Below are 16048 nucleotides of genomic sequence, written 5' to 3' on the forward strand. Positions count from 1 at the left end.
CTAATACACCAAGTAAAAAAAAGGACCCGAGGGAGTACTAGCTATGAGTGTTGGACTCAAAAAAATATTACAGTCCGTCCAACGTGCAAATTAAACTTCACAGCTCTCCGATATTGAGTAAAGTAACACTAATTGCAATTTCACGTGCAAAATTAACTCTATCAGATCAAGATGACGGGCTTGGTGGCCCACGGACAGCAATCCTCCGAGCTAGTCCTAGCCCGCTGGCTACGGTACCATAGCTAAAATTCTTCGTACAATGCCATAGGGGACCTCCTATTTACCGATCTTATTTACTTGCCAACCACTTAGCTATGCTTGATCAGGATCACCATATGTGGCTTATTTCTCCTCATGGCCCGTCTTTTTATCCCTTAAACATTGACATTGATCAATAAAGTGTTGGCAATTCTCAAACAAAAAAGCAATTACCAGGTGATGAGAGGAATTCCCTATTGGACGCCCGTTGCGTCAATGTGTCGACCTTTCGCACAGATCTAGCTTTTGAGCGATAACTTAGGCTGGCCCATTAAAGAGTTGCAGCGTTTTCGGTTTTAGGAACCTTCTAAAGTTTCCCAACTGGTTTTTCTGGTTTCAGGAACCTTCTAGCAGGTTCTCTGCACCGGTTTTCTGTTTCTTTTTGGCTTTTGGTTTTTTCTTTTTTCTTTTTTTGTTTATTTTTCTTCTTTCTTCTTTCTTTTTTCTTTCCTTTTTATTTTCTATTTTTGTTTACATTCTTTCTTTTCTTCCCTTTTTTATTTTTCAAGTTGATTTGTTGTCTACTTCAAATTTTGTTCAGATTTTCAAAATGTTCCGCCATTTCAAATATGTTCACAAATTCAAAAAATGTACAGGACTTTCAAAAAATGTTAATATATTTCAGAATTTGTTCACAAATTTCGAAAAATTTCATATTTCAAAAATACTTCTGGAATTGAAAAAGTGTTCGCGGTTGCAAAATTTGGTCTGAAATTGATAAAATGTTCACATTTGAAAATGTGTTCAGGAATTTTAAAAAATGTTAATGGTTTCTATTTTTGTTAGATATTTCATGAAGTTACATTGTCAACCTTTTATTCAAAAATTCAAAAAATGTTCACGGTTTCAAAAAAAATCCTAATTTCATGAAATGTTCCATTTTTCAAATATTTGTTCAAAAATTCGAAAAGAATCACGGTTTAATTTCTTTTTTGGAATTTCATAATTCTTTCACAACTTCAAAGAATGGTCCACGTTTTTCAAAAACATTTTCTACAGTTTCAAATTGTTTGTTCGCATATGCAAAAAAATGTTCCTGTCTATGAAAATTTGTTCAGAAATTCAAAACAATGTTCGCACTTTTTCAAAATATACACTTCCAGAAAAAATGTACACTTTTTTGTAAGATGTTCGCTGCAGTAACTAATTCCAGTTCGATACAGTAGATAGGTACGGTTGTACGGTTGCACTGAGTTATTCTAGATGCGCGCTATTTTACTGGAACCAATGCTAGTCAGTTGGAGTGGCTGGTAGGACGCAGGCATAACCTGTTGATCGCCGGGGCGATTCCTGCCATCGCGCCTGCCTCCCTCTTTTGCTCTCCCCTCCTTACAGCGGTACAGCGCGATGGGCCGGCCCAGTCAAGCTGCCTGCATGGTGACGCCAGTTTGACGCAAAGAGCGTCCAATGGGACCTCCCGTGATGAGATGCTAGTCCAGCAAACGCGCACTCCCCCCGCTCATCCGTGAGCACTTGTTTTGGGCCAGTCCATATAAGGGGCGGGCGCCCCTTTTTTCCTTTCATATTTTTTATTTTTTTTCTTTATTTTAAATGTTGCTTTATTAAAAAATGTTTGGGATTGCAACAAAAATACAATTTCGAAAAGTGTTCACAAATTGGAAAATTGATCATGATTTTGGAAAACTGTCCTCGGGTTAAAAAATGTTCTTGAATTTTGAAAAAATTTGCTAATACAAAAAAATGCCCGCTAATTTAGATGTTTAGCAAATTCTAAAAAAAATTCATGAATTCCAAAATATTAAACATTTTGAAAATATGTTCGAGACTTTGAAAAATATTCACGATTTAAAAAAAATCAGTTTGCAAAGTCAGGAATTTAGAATACATTTTTAGTTGAAAATATTAAAGAATTTCAAGAAATTTTTATGATTTAGTAATATAAAACAATGTTGATGAATTCTGAAAACTGGTCATGAATTCAAGAAATGTTCACCGGTTTTAAAATGTTCAAAAAGATGTTCGCAAATTTAAAAAAAGGTCAATGAAATTAAAACTAGAAAAAAAGGAAAAATAAAAATAAAAAATAAAGAGGGAGAGAATCAAAGAAAAAGAGAGAAAAAAGGGTCATGCGAAGGTTGTAGAACCTTGCCAAAACCGATGACAAAAAATCAGAATGGGTTGGCCCATGAGAGGCGGTGCTTGCCGGGGGGAGGGGGGTATGCGGTAGGTTGCTGTCCAGTGACCTATGCGCAAAATATGAAACGCCCCGACATAGATTCCTAGCCTAGCAGAAGACACATCAATGTACCAAGAAAACTTCGAAGCAAACGGGACATCCTCCATGATCCCGATCATATCACAACCAAGCAAGATGTAGCCACGCCATTGGCAAACCTATAATTACGAATGAGGTGGAAGGGCCTAATGACCCGAGAAGGCTAGGATTTGGAAGTTCATCCGATCCGATGGGACATATACTAGTGGCAAGCTTTAGATTTCCTAGTAATAATTTGGCGCCTTGTTGAGCAGATCGAGCTTCAATCCTAGTACTAATTACGCCCAAAAAATGACATCCGCTCCTCCGACCGAGAAGACACTTGAGCTTAGATCGCATGTAAATATATTATAGAAGCCAATCTTTATATTTATATGAACCAAGGATTTACACCAAGTTGGCTTTGTTAGGCTTACAAATGTGTTTCATTGGTTGCCCGCTTGCACCCTTGTATTGTTCCTGCATACTCCTCGTTTACCTCTCGCCTTGTCTCCTCGGGCTAGGGTTGCACGTCGGTGCCACACCTGCTCGCCTTCCTCCGCCTCTAGCTAGCCACCGCTTCATTGATGATCTACTAAAGCCCAACAAGCCATTGTGGGGTTTTTATTTCGTTGTTTGTAGCATATTCATGTCAGATATGTATGTTTAAGATGATATTACTAACCATTTGCAATTATGTCTAAGATGATGAGTATTGTTTGTAGACATTGGTTTGTATTCAAAAGGACTCGGCTATCATTGTCCATAGGTTTATTGCCCACTGGAAGTGATGATTGCTCACAGTCATTCCTGTTAGAATGGATGTGTCAAAGTTCTTTGGGCGAGCAGACCATGAAGTCTCCTCCCAAGAAACTCTGACTTGGGTTGGAAATATATTAACGCCCAACGGCATCTGTGATGTGATAAAGCAAAATGTTAATACGATGGGTAGATGCCAATGGTTTCTCTATACTGAGAGTAAAAAAATGCATGATATATGTATCGAGGATCATGTCATAGATTGAGGAAAAGAAATTCACGCTACAGAGATCAATATTTTCAATAATATATGCTTGTTTAGTTCACATAGAGCTGTTCAAACCTTTTGGTTTTCGAAAGGTTATAGCCGGTAGTCTTTTTCCCGTGTTTTTCTCTACCCTTTTTTTCGGGTTTTTCTATTTTCAACTTTTCCTTCTCTAGTTAATATGTTTTTGTTTTTCATTTTGAAAGTCAGTAATATTTTCTAAAATTTATGAATATTTTTCTAAATTCACGAAGAATTTTTTTAATCCATGAACATTATATAATTATGAATATATTAAATCTGTGAACATTTTTCAAATAACTTTTTTCTAAAATTAAATGCACATAATATTTTTTAATTCATGAACTCTTTGGTGATTCTTAACATTTATTCAAAAAATTCAAATTAAAATATTTTCTAGAAAATTAAAAAGAAATAAATGTAAGACAGGGTTGAGCGGTTGTCGGCGGTGCCGCCGGTCACACTCCAACGGCCTTTCGGAACGTGGAAGTGTAGTGGACCCCAACCCTCGCTGGTGGAAGGGACCCCGCTCTCATTCGTGTTTGTTCATCATCTCAGTTGGGGTTGTGCGGTGGCCATGGTGTTCCCTAGTAGAAATAATGTCTTCCACGCCTCATCCATGTCCCAATGATGTGTTTAGTGTTGTCGGAGGACGTGTGGTAACGTGTCTTTGGAAGATCGTGCTAGTCTTCGGCGGATCTGTTTGTACTCCGTTTTTTTTCATCTTTGGCTCTGTCTCTACAGGTATAATTCTAAAAACTGGCCAACGCTAACCAATGCATTCTACACTCAGAAAATTGACTTTTCTACACTTCTAAACTGGCCCACGGTAACCAATGCATCCGTCCGCCGGAATGGAATACGTACGTTGATCAACCCCACCTAGCCATTCCAGCACCGAAAATGCTACTCCTACTTGAAACTCGTACCCCACTCTGATTTTATAATACTTGTCGCTTAAATAGATGTATCTGGACATATTTTAATGTTAGATACATTCATTATAATATGACAAGTAATATGAATAGAAGGGAATTATGAAAAATCGACGTTCCAAAAACCATGATGGTACCCGTAACTGATTCTGCTACGTCTCACCCTCGTCAATGCAACTACTCCTGCATGCATGCATGTTCGGCTGCCCAACAGGCCGTCAGGTCAGGTCATGTGAGCATCAATGGCTAGGTTAAAGAAAGTATTAAGAGTGATGGCTCATGTGACCTACTTGCTCTAACCCAAAGAAGAACGTCACAATAAACTAGTCTATAAACCTAGAGAATAAGCACAGTCGTTCAAGGCGCGCGCATATTCTACTGCACTACCCAACATCTCATAGTACATTTTAACTACTCTACTGCTAGCAGACAGGCAAGTGCCAGGTAGACCAAGCTGTTTAATAAGAGGTACATCGGCGCTCCGATCTCCTCCCCCATCTGCTCTCCGACGGGCGTCGCCGGCGGCCAAGATCCGGGATCGGGCCAGGCCCGTGACGCCTCCTCTGTCGCCTCTCTCGAACAGAAAAGGAAGGAGGAGAAGAAACGAGAAGATGGAGGAATTCAACAGAACAGATGAAGAAGCATCAACTGTAATATATAGAACAACAATTTGCAAAGTTTCACATTAATTAATTTACCTAGGGTGTAAAGTAGTTCTGGACAGCCATTAACACTTACAACAGTTTACAAGGAGCAAAAAGTTCTTACCTGACACATAATGGACAGTAACCTTTTTCTCAACGAAAAGGGTACCTGTAAAACAATGGCAGTGGGTTCAGATTAGGGTACGTACGTACGTCCAAGCGGCGGCCTACATACATCGGTCGGTGCGTGTGTATATATACGTGAGCATACGTACATTACATTACGTACCAAGGGATAGAAGCTACTGCACTGCTACCACGAGTGGACAAAGCCTGACGCATCAATCTATCTATCTGCCACTGACGCGAGCTAAACTGAAATCCTGCATGGCAGCCAAATCTGGTTGTCCCAGACGTCGAGGCATCTTCCTTCCTTCCATCCGGGGCCACGTGCATGCATGCATGCACCACCCGTCCCGCCCGACCCTGCCAGAGTTGAGTTTTCTACTCCCCTGATCGCCTGAGTCTCAGTCCGTAAATATCCAGCCAATTACTATTGAGCACGTAAGCACAGCCACCTAAGTTCAGTTGCTGCAATTAATTCTTGTCTAAACGCGTGCATGCAGTTACATGGTTGTCTTGGTCTTGCAGTTTTGGCCTGCGGGACTAATAATTCGGGACGGAGGTAGTAAATGTTATTTTTAGTGGAAACTGAATTTTTCCGGTCCGACAATTTTCCAATAAATAGAGCAATAATGTCTACGTATTTCTGAAGCAATTCAGAAAATTTGCAAATATTCTGCAAACAAAAATGCCCGCAAAGAGTACCCAATTTATCACGGTTGTCTTCGTGTGGGTCCTCAATTTCAGGGCACCTGTTAAAGCAAATCTTGTAAACAACACTTGGTGTTGCAAATTGCTTGGTACCCGCTTGGTTCTCCTGGTGTTGCAAAATTTGCTCGAGCCGCCCAAGTGTTGGTAATTTGCAACACTTGGTCTAAGTGTTGTAAATTTGGACCAAAACTTTTTCATCTAGGCACCTATTGAAGTAGCGTTTTTGTCCCCTCGTGGTGTAAGAAATGGTCCTGCTTTTATTTTAGGACTTGTGTTGTACATGCTCTTAGCCTGACTTGTTTTCGGCTATTTGTATGACATATTTCTGTCTTTTATAACATACGATGCGCAATTTACGTACTTTTGAAGTAAAAAAGGTCCACTAACCAATAGACATTTGTTGTATTAATTCAAGCAGCCCACCTAACCATTCAGGCGCACCGAAAACCATAATGGGACGAATACTAGTTAATTTTGCTCCATCTCACCGTATCATTAATGCAACTACTCCGTGCATGTTCAGTTGTCCAATGGTTGGGTTATAATAGTATCAAGATTCAAGAGTGATGGCTAAGGAGCCCTACTTGCTTAAGACTAACCACAATGGGAGTAACTTGAGTACAACTCAGCAAATTTGCTTATGTGGCAGTGAGTTAATGAGAAGAGAGGTAGTTATAGTAACTTAGCTAGTTACTGTAACATCACATGTCCTAATGCAATATGAGTCTATAACCTAATAAATAAATATTTGCATGTTACCACACTTATGTTACTACCCACTATTAAGGTAATAACATAGTCTAGGAATATGTGTATGTTACTAATGTATGTTACTCACCATTGTGGCTAGTCTAACTAAACGAGGATCCTCACAATAAACTAGTAGTGTAGTATAACCATTGGATCCAAGAGAATAAACACAGTTCAAGGCACATATTCTACTGCAACTATGCAGCCAGCACCTCATATATTTTAAGTATACAAGCTAGCAGTTGACAGCCAAGCTTTTTAATAAGCGAGTGCCAGGTGAATTCCATAGATGAAGTAGCAGCCCTAACAAATGCATGAATTGGGATATATAATACTCCCTCCGTTTTTTAATATTTGTCTTTCTAAAGATTTCAACAAGTGACTACATATGAAGCAAAACGAGTGAATCTACACTCTAAAATATGTCTATATACACTCGTATGTGATAGTTCATTTAAAATCTCTAAAAAGACAAATATTTAGGAACGAAGGGAGTAGTATAGAATATAGTTCACATTTACCAAGTGTAAAGTTCTTGACAGTCATTAACATTTAACAAGAGCACAAAATTCTTACATGACACATGCTGGACAGTAACTTTTTTTAGACAAAAATGGTAACTCCAAAAGTATCCTCAAAGTAAATTAAAAAAGAACGGAAATTCCCACGCCTTTTAATTTACCATGCCTCTACGTACAGTGTGGTGAAGATATGTGACATGTACATCATGTATACGCCGCCCATATATGTATGTGCACCAGGAATAATAATAACAGTAATGGAAATAATTTAGGGTTGGATTGGATTGGAAGGAGCAGAAGTAAATTTTCTGTGTGGGTTTAGGTTTTACCTAGCTAGCACCGGCAGGCAGGCAGGCAGGGGGTATCAATCGATCGATCAAGTGGGCATGCATGTGGAGATGTAGATCCGTATGGGCACATGAGGGATCGATCGAGATCGGTACCACCTGGGCTTTCTTGGTTTGTAGCGCTAGCGTCGTCGTCGTCGTCTTGCTCGATCCTCACTGGACCATGGCCAGGAATGGCGTCCCACTTGTCGCCGCCGCTGCCGACGAAGGTGCCGCGATGGGTTGCCGCTGCCGTTCGCCGCGTTGGGCCGGACGACGTTGTGGTTGTGGTTCTGCTGTTGTTGCTGCTGATGCTGCCTTTGGAGGAAGTGTGCGTCGTACTGATGCACCGGCGGCATGTTGATGTTGCGGCCGCCGGGGACGGCGTCGTCGTCTTCCTCCTCGTCTTCGTCGTCGTCGGAGTCGTCCTCCTCGTCCTCGTCCATGCTGTCGCTGTCCAGGTTGTATTATCATGGATCATCATGACGATGCCGCTGTCCGCCCCATCATTTTGCGCTGTGAGACCCCATCATTTTGGCATCACCAGCTTGGCTTTCTCACCGTTAAGAGTTAATCACCAGCTAAGGTAGTTGGGTGCGCAAGTTGATGGTGCCTTTGCTTTGCTTTGCTTGCTGGACCAAGCATGCATGTGTCCAACTCCAAAGCACACCGGCCCGTGCCATGTGGTAGTAACTTATTTGTTCCTTTTGTTACGTTCGTGTTGCCCTCGCTCTGACTGTGATGAGTCGCTGCTGTTGGACGTTAATGATTTTTGGGTTACATGTTCTTGTCCTTATATTTATGATGAAGTCCTAATGAAATGAAGTATGGTTCCCTGTAGTTTTCCAATCAGATGGAGGTCCACTGCATTCGGAGTAATAACCTTGTGTCGTGCGTCAGCTAGTGTGTCATGGCAGTGAAGTCAAGTGATAAGACAAAGTAGCTAGAAGGGTTCCCTCCTTGCACCTCGTGGCATATATATATAATGCACGGTGGTGGAACGAGACATTGCACACGCAAATGCAAGATGACATTGTGCGGCGCTCGCTCGCAGTTTCGGCACCTGCACCGACTAGGGAATTGAGGACTCGGAGTCGGCGCTAGACTTAAGAATTTGCAGGTTCGCATGAAGTTTCTGCCTTGTATAAATCTAAAGTACGGATTGCTCACTCATGAAAGAAAAATGCAGAAACAGAAACAGGAACAGGGCAGGTGCCCGTTGCTTGTTGACGACAAAACCTGACCTGCCTGACTAGTCTGGTAACAAACAACGCGCGAGCGACACTTCCCTGACGCATCCGGCACCGACGCTAGCCACCTCAACCCAAATCTCTGCTCTTCTCTTCTCTTCTCTTCTCTTCTCCTGCCCGTCTCATCTCATCTCATCTGGGCCCACCCACGCTAGCAAGAATTGACTTTTCTACACGTCTAACCTGACGCATGGTAACCAATACATCCATTCGTTTGAGCGGCCAGAATACGTTGATCAACACAAACCGCATATCCCACCTAGCCATTGCATTGCAGCACCCAAAATTCTACTCCTAGCTACTTAAAAGTTTTACTTCCTCCCACTCATATTAATTACTGTTCGGCTTGTCGCTCAAACGGATGTATCTTACATTTACATCTAGATATATAGATCCGTTGGAGCCACAAGTGATATGATTTGGAGGAGTATAAAAAATAAAGTACCGAAAACCATGATGGGACGAGTGAGTAATTGGTTTTCCCACACCACACAGCACCCTCCTTAATGCTACTACTCCGATCCGTGCAGTGCAGTGCATGCATGTTCGGCTGCTCAACAGGCTAGGATAAAGTATGAAGAGTGATGCATGGCTCATGAGAGACGACCTGCGTCCTCTAACCCAAAGAAGAACGTCACAATAAACTACCTAGTCTTGTACTGTATAAACCTAGAGAATAAACACAGTCGTTCAAGGCGCATGCATATTCTACGTACGTGCTGCGACTACCCAACATCTCAGTACATTTTAACTAGTCTACTACTAGCAGACAGCCAAGTGCCAGGTAAACCAAGCTGTTTAATAAGTGCCTGCATGCCAGGTACATTCCACAGAACAGATGAAGAAGCATCAATTGTAATAATATTACTATAGAACAGGTTTCACATTAATTAATTTACCAAGGGTACGGTGTACACTTGTGGACCGTCATCAACACTTTACACTTAACAACGGTTTTACAAGAGCAACTAGTTCTAAATGACACATACTAAAAGGGTACCAGTAAAACAAAATGGCAGTGGATTCAGATTCGGATACATACGTACGTATATATGTCCATACGTCGGTCGGTGTATTTGTATATACCTGACGTGCAGCTAAGCTCTCGTGAGCCCATAATATAATAACGGTTTTCAAGCTAACATAGCCTGAAAACCATTCTTATATTATGAGACGGAGGGACATTATTACTCCTACGTGGCAAGGGACATATTATAGATACGTTCATTTCCGAGACGAGACGAGTAATTCTGAACGGAGGGTATTATCTATCTGCCACTGACGCGAGCTAAACTGAAATCCAGCATCTGCATGCATGGCAGGCATCTAGCTTCCTTCCATCCGGGGCCACCCGTCCCGCCAGAATTGACTTTTCTAACCATCCAACTGGGCACCTGCCAGAATTACCCTCAATGTTTTTTTTTCACGTAAAAAAAGATAAATGTTTTTCCTCTTTGAAACTCAATTTACCCAGTCTGAAAATTTTCTAACAAAACTGAAGGAAACATCTACTCTCTCTGTAAAGAAACATAAGAGCATTTATCACTATTTGTTTACGGAGGGGGCATTTCTGAACCAATTCAAAAATCTTGCAACTACTTCCAAGCAAAAATGTGCGCAAAGAGTACCTAATTTATCACGGTTGTATCTTTATGGGTGCCCAATTTGGGCACCTGTTAATGGAAATAGAGTGATGTAAACAACAATTCGTGTTGCAAATTGTGTTGGTGCTGTAAATTTGGAGTAAAACTTTTCGCATACAGTAGGGCACCTATATTTCTTGTGTGTGTGTGTGTGTGTGTGTGTGTGTAACGTAAAAAAATGGTCCTGCCTTATTTTAGGGAACTTATTGAAGATGCTCTTTGCCTAACTTGTTTTCGGCTATTTTTGTACTAACATATTTCTATCTTCTAAACATATGGTAGCAATTTACGTGCTCATGATAAAACAGATCCAATTAATTCAAGCAGGCCACCTAACCATTCGGGCGCACCGAAAACCATGATGGGACGAATACTTAATTTTGCTCCATCTCATGCAACTACCCCGTGCATGTTCGGTTGTCCAACAAGCATGCATGCCGCCAGGTCATGTACCATCCAATTCCTATTGTTAGGTTATAATAGTACGCGCGTACTATCAAGAGTGATGGCTAATGAGCCGGCCCTACTTGCTCAACCAAAAGAGGATCATCGTTACAAATAAACTACTAATGTGTAAACTTTGGATCCTAGAGAATAAACACAGTTCAAGGCACATATTCTACGTACTGCAACTATCCACCATCTCATGCAATTTAATTACTTCCTATGTATATTAGTTTACAAGAGGTAGCACTATCTAGCAGCTGACAGCCAAGTGCCAAGTGCCAAGCTTTTTAATAAGCGAGTGCCAGGTGAATTCCACAGATGAAGAAGCAGCCCTGACAAATGCATGAATTGGGATATATAATAGCATATATAGAAAAAGATTCACAGTTACCAAGTGTAAAGTTCTTGACAGTCATTAACATTTAACAAGATCACAAAATTCTTACATGACACATGCTAGACAGTAACTTTTTTTTAGACAAAAATGGTAACTCCAAAAGTATCTTCATCAAAATAAAAAAAAGAACGGAAATTCCCACGCCTTTTAATTTACCATGCCTCTACGTACAGTGTGGTGAAGATATGTGACATGTACATCATGTATACGCCGCCCATATATATATATGTGCACCAGGAATAATAATAACAATAATGGAAATAATTTAGGGTTGTTGGATTGGATTGGAAGGAGCAAAAGTAATTTCTGTGTAGGGTTTTTCAGGTCTGGGTTTTTACCTAGCTAGCACCGGCAGGCAGGCAGGCAGGGGGTATCGATCAAGACATCAAGTGGGCATGCATGTGGAGATGTAGATCCGTATTATGGGCCATGAGAGAGGGGTCGATCGAGATCGGTACCACCTGGCGTTTCTTGGTTTGTAGCGCTAGCGTCGTCGTCGTCGTCTTGCTCGATCGTCGTCACTGGACCATGGCCAGGAATGGCGTCCCACTTGTTGCCGCCGCTGCCGACGAAGCTGCCGCGTTGCCCGCCGGCGGGTTGCCGCTGCCGTTCGCCGCGTTGGGCCGGACGACGTTGTGGTTGTGGTTCTGATGTTGTTGCTGCTGATGCTGCCTTTGGAGGAAGTGGGCGTCGTACTGCGCCGGCGGCATGTTGATGTTGCGGCCGCCGGGGACGGCGTCGTCGTCTTCCTCATCGTCGTCGTCGTCGTCGAAGTCGTCCTCCTCGTCCTCGTCCATGCTGTCGCTGTCCAGGTCGTAGACGTCCCTCCTGTCGTTGCGCCCGTAGCTGTGGTTCATGGCCACGGCCGGCTGCACCGGTGCCGTCTCCTTCGCGATGCCTTCTTGCTTCAGTTCCTTCAAGATAGATACATGGCGTCCATGGCATCGATCAGAATTGATGGAACGTATTGACAATGTGTATCTGCATGCGCGCGTGCACGGGCCGAGAATTACGTACCAGTTTGTTCGTCGCCGTGCCGTTGTTGTTGCCGGCGTTGCCTGCGGCATGGACGGGGGAGGGGAACATCGCCGCAGCACCGGAGCCGTTGCTCGCCTTCACTTGCATGGCCGCGCCGTTCCCGTTCCCATGGCCGTTGCCGTTGGTGATCACGTTCTTGGCCCCGTGCTCGACGTGCTGCGCCGCAGGTGGCGGCGTCTGGGAAGACAGCGGCACCGGCGAAAGCACGGTGACCGCGGCGGGCTCCACGCGAGCCGGGGATGGCGCTGGTGCAAGCGCGGGCGCATGGACGCCGGAGGAGGAGGAGGAGGATGCGAGCGCCTTGGTGCGGTAGAGCGCGTCGAGCTGGTGGAAGTAGGGGCAGGTCTTGGAGTCCTCGGGGCGCTTCCGGCTGCTCTCCTTGACCTTCTTGAAGTACTTGTTGATGTTCTCCCACTTCTCCTTGCACCGCTTGGAGCTCCGGTTGTAGCCCAGCCGCCGCATCCCCACCGAGATGTCCTCCCACAGCGGGCCCTTGGGCGCCGTGTCCTGGTACCGCGTCTCCATCTCCGTCCGCAGCTGGATCAGCGCGTGCACCTCCGCCTTCGGCCACCGAGACGGCGACGCGCCGCCAGTACACCCGCCAGCCATGTCCACCGGCAGCTGCTCCGGCGCGTGGACGACAATCTCCTTGCTCTGTGTCTGCGGCGTCTGTGGCTGTGGCTCTGTCGCCGTCGGCGTTGCGTGTGGCTGCGGCGGCGGCGTCTGCGGTTGTGTTCTCATTGGCGTAGTCACGTTCGGCTGCGCCTGAACCGGCGGCCGTGGCGTGGGAGGTGCAGGTGCCACGGAGGCGACGGGCGTCGGCTGCAACGGCGGCGGTTTGACCGAGGTGACGGTGGCGGCCGGCTTTGCGGGGAAGGACGATGGCGGCGCGTGCACGGGGACGATCTGCCCGGTGATCCTCTGGATGAAGGACACGACGGCGGCGTCGCGGGAGGCGGCCACGGCGCGCTCCTGCGCGAGCGCGTCCTGCTCGCGTGCGAGGCGCGCCACCTCCTGCCGGCGCCAGGCCTCCTCGCGGATCATGCGGTCCTGGTCGCGCCGCTCGATGGCCTCCAGGAGGCGGCTCTGCATGGCCTCCTGCCGCTCCATGACCTGCCGCATCAGCCCCTCGAAGAACCTCATGGCCTTGCCGCCATGGCCCCAGCTCCCGCCCCGCCGCTTGCGCTTGCCGCCGTCGGCCGTCTCGTCCGTGTCCTCCCCGTCCGAGTCATCAGAGAAGCTCGCGTCGCCCACCGCCGCCGTCGTTGTCGTCAGGCATGCAGCCGCCTCGGTAGGCACCGGCTGTTGCGTTAGGAGAAGAGGCGGCGGAGACAGCTCTGGAGCGAGGACACGCGGCGCCGAGGGCACGCCGGAGTACGCGCCAATTGTGCTCGCGGCTGGGGCGGCCGGTGGCGCCACGGCCACGTGAGCAGGCTGCGGGTGGTGCGCTGCGGAGGCGCCGTGGAGCGCCTCGAGCTCGGTGAAGAAGCGGTAGGTCTTGCCGTCGCCACGGCCGGTGCGGCCGTCCTTGGTGCGGCGGTAGTACTTGTCGACGTTCTCGAATTTCTCGCGGCACTTCTTGGCGCTCCTCGTGTGCCCCATCTCCGCCAGCCGCCTGCACACCACACCATTGATGAACACCACAACAATTAACCTCCATTAACACTCGCACAAGCTCACTTCACTTTTGCATGATCGATCTCAATTGCATACGTGCGCGCCGCATGTTGCTCTCACGGAAAAGGCGCGGTTTTTTAGCCCGATTAGGTGTGAGGAAAAGCCCCAAATTCAGGATGCAGATGGAGGGATTAACAATTGGGGAATTGGGATTGGGATTGATGCCTCCTCCTCTGCCAACTGAACTGGATCTGACGGGCGCAAATCCGAGGAAAAAGAAACGGAAAAAGTGGAGGAGGAGAGCGATGTGCGTATGGTTTTAAATTGGGAAAAACCGATCCATCCATCCATCCATCATGTGTGCTCGTGCTCGTGGGCAGCGGACAGTTCTTGGGTGGAGCATGTGAGCCACATGAAGCGCATCTCGATCACATCACACATCACATCCGTCCCAATTGGATCGACAGTGAAATTTTTCTCATGCAACAATTGAGACATCTATGATGGATCGGGACGTCGATCGATCTACCTAGCTTTGGTTGGAGACGAAGCGCGCGAGGAACTGGGATTGCTAAAAATTGGAGGTTGAATTCAGTGAGTTACCTGGAGACTTGTTCCCATAGCGGGCCTTTGAGGGCGGCCTCCCGGAAGGCGGCGTCCATCTCGGACCGGATCTTGAGCAGCGCCAGCGTCTCCTGCCGCGGCCACCGGTTGCCGCCCGCCGCCGACGACGACCCGCCGCGCTCGCCTTCCTCGCCGCCGTCCACGCTCCCCGAGCCAGACCCGCTCACCGCGGCCCCCCCGTGCTGCTCGTCCATCTGCTGCTGGTGCTGGTGTTGCTGTGCTGGCGCCGGAGCCGGCGCGGGCGGGCGGCTGCTGATGGGCGAGGGCGCCCCGGCGGGCCCACGCCAGCCGGCCGGGGAGAAGGGCGGCATGTCGGCCGGTTGCTGCATGGCTCCGGCCCTCGCTCGCCGCAGATGGGAATTGAGCAGGAATCCTGCGGTAGCTCCTCACTCACTGCTGGGTTGATGTTAGGCGGCAGCTACTGTGGGAGTGCGGAGCCATGAGCAGTGCATGCATGAAGAAGCGCAGCAGCAGCTGCTGCTAGTGGAAACGCTTGCGCACCTGGAAAGGGTGGGAGCGGGAGCGGCGAGGAAAAGGGGGGAGAGAAGGGGAAATTGAGGAGGAAGAAGAAGAAGATATTGCGAGGAGTGGGAGTGAGATAAGTACTGGCTATAGCTAGGCTGGCATGGAGAGAGAGAGAGAGAAGAAGCTGCTAGTGAGATGAGATGGATGAATAGTAGCAGGACTGTAGCAGCTGGGAGGGAGGAGAGGTCTCTCCGTGGTCCGCACTAAATAGTATAAAAATGGCGGTGGGGAGGAGGATGTACATGTATGGATGGGAGGTTGGGGAGGTAGAAATGGCGTCCGTCCGGAGAAGATGATGTGGGGAGAGGGACAGATGGGACGAGATGGGCGCCGCGCTGTCAGCAAGGGAAGGTTACCCTACCCTACCCTACCTTGCCGCCTTCTTCCTTTCACCCATCCTCGTCTTCTACTCGATTGGCTTTGACGCCGGGAGGGGAGGGAGACGACGATCTACGAGACGTAGGAGCGATCTACGCCGTCCGTTGCTGGGATCCGACGGGCTATAAAAAAAGAGTGGAGGCTGGGAAAAGAGCTTTTTTTGCTGGATCGGATTGGATAGGATCGTGGGGAGATGGGAGGGACAAGGCCACACTAGAACAGCTGCAGGGTGGGTCCTCCCGCTCACGGCGAGGTAGAGAGAACGTGCAGCTCGCTCGCTTGCCAATTGCATTGCCGCCGGTCCCTCCTCCAACCCCAACCCCCCAATATTATCACAGGTCACACAACCCCTCCCTCTTTCTCTTTGGAGCTCTCTTTGGGGTTGGGGTAACATGCAACGCAACGCAACGCATCGCATCTTGCTCGCATGCATGGTCCTTCCTTCCATCACACCCACTACATCCAGCCCCACCGTGGCACGTTTTCATCTCTTCTCCATACGTACATATATAGGGTTTCTATGTGGACCTGTGGGGTGAGGTGAATTGATGTCGATGATTGGTTGCTGACATAACTAGCCGCAAGGAAGACTTTGAAAATG

At 46.7% G+C, this 16048-nt stretch overlaps 1 protein-coding gene across 1 annotated transcript; it reads right to left on the minus strand.

Moving 5' to 3' along the window:
- Positions 1 to 11255: 11255 nt before the first annotated feature.
- On the minus strand, positions 11256 to 15782 carry LOC123099258 (trihelix transcription factor GTL1). The gene is made up of 3 exons (XM_044521427.1): positions 14524 to 15782; positions 12283 to 13918; positions 11256 to 12179 (listed from the first exon to the last, which is right to left on the minus strand). The coding sequence occupies exons 1-3, from the start codon at positions 14871 to 14873 to the stop codon at positions 11784 to 11786; spliced, it is 2382 nt and encodes a 793-aa protein (XP_044377362.1). The 5' UTR covers positions 14874 to 15782; the 3' UTR covers positions 11256 to 11783.
- Positions 15783 to 16048: the final 266 nt, after the last annotated feature.

Source organism: Triticum aestivum, chromosome 4D (genome assembly GCF_018294505.1).
Source record: "Triticum aestivum cultivar Chinese Spring chromosome 4D, IWGSC CS RefSeq v2.1, whole genome shotgun sequence".
In the NCBI taxonomy this organism is placed as follows: Eukaryota; Viridiplantae; Streptophyta; class Magnoliopsida; order Poales; family Poaceae; genus Triticum; species Triticum aestivum.

Excerpts from the sequence above, each read along its gene's own strand:
- LOC123099258 (XM_044521427.1), bottom strand. The coding sequence starts at position 14,873 with ATGCAGCAACCGGCCGACATGCCGCCCTTCTCCCCGGCCGGCTGGCGT. Across the intron at positions 13,919-14,523 it reads CTATGGGAACAAGTCTCCAG|GCGGCTGGCGGAGATGGGGC; the intron begins GTAACTCACTGA and ends TGTGGTGTGCAG. Across the intron at positions 12,180-12,282 it reads GCACGGCGACGAACAAACTG|GAACTGAAGCAAGAAGGCAT; the intron begins GTACGTAATTCT and ends TCTATCTTGAAG.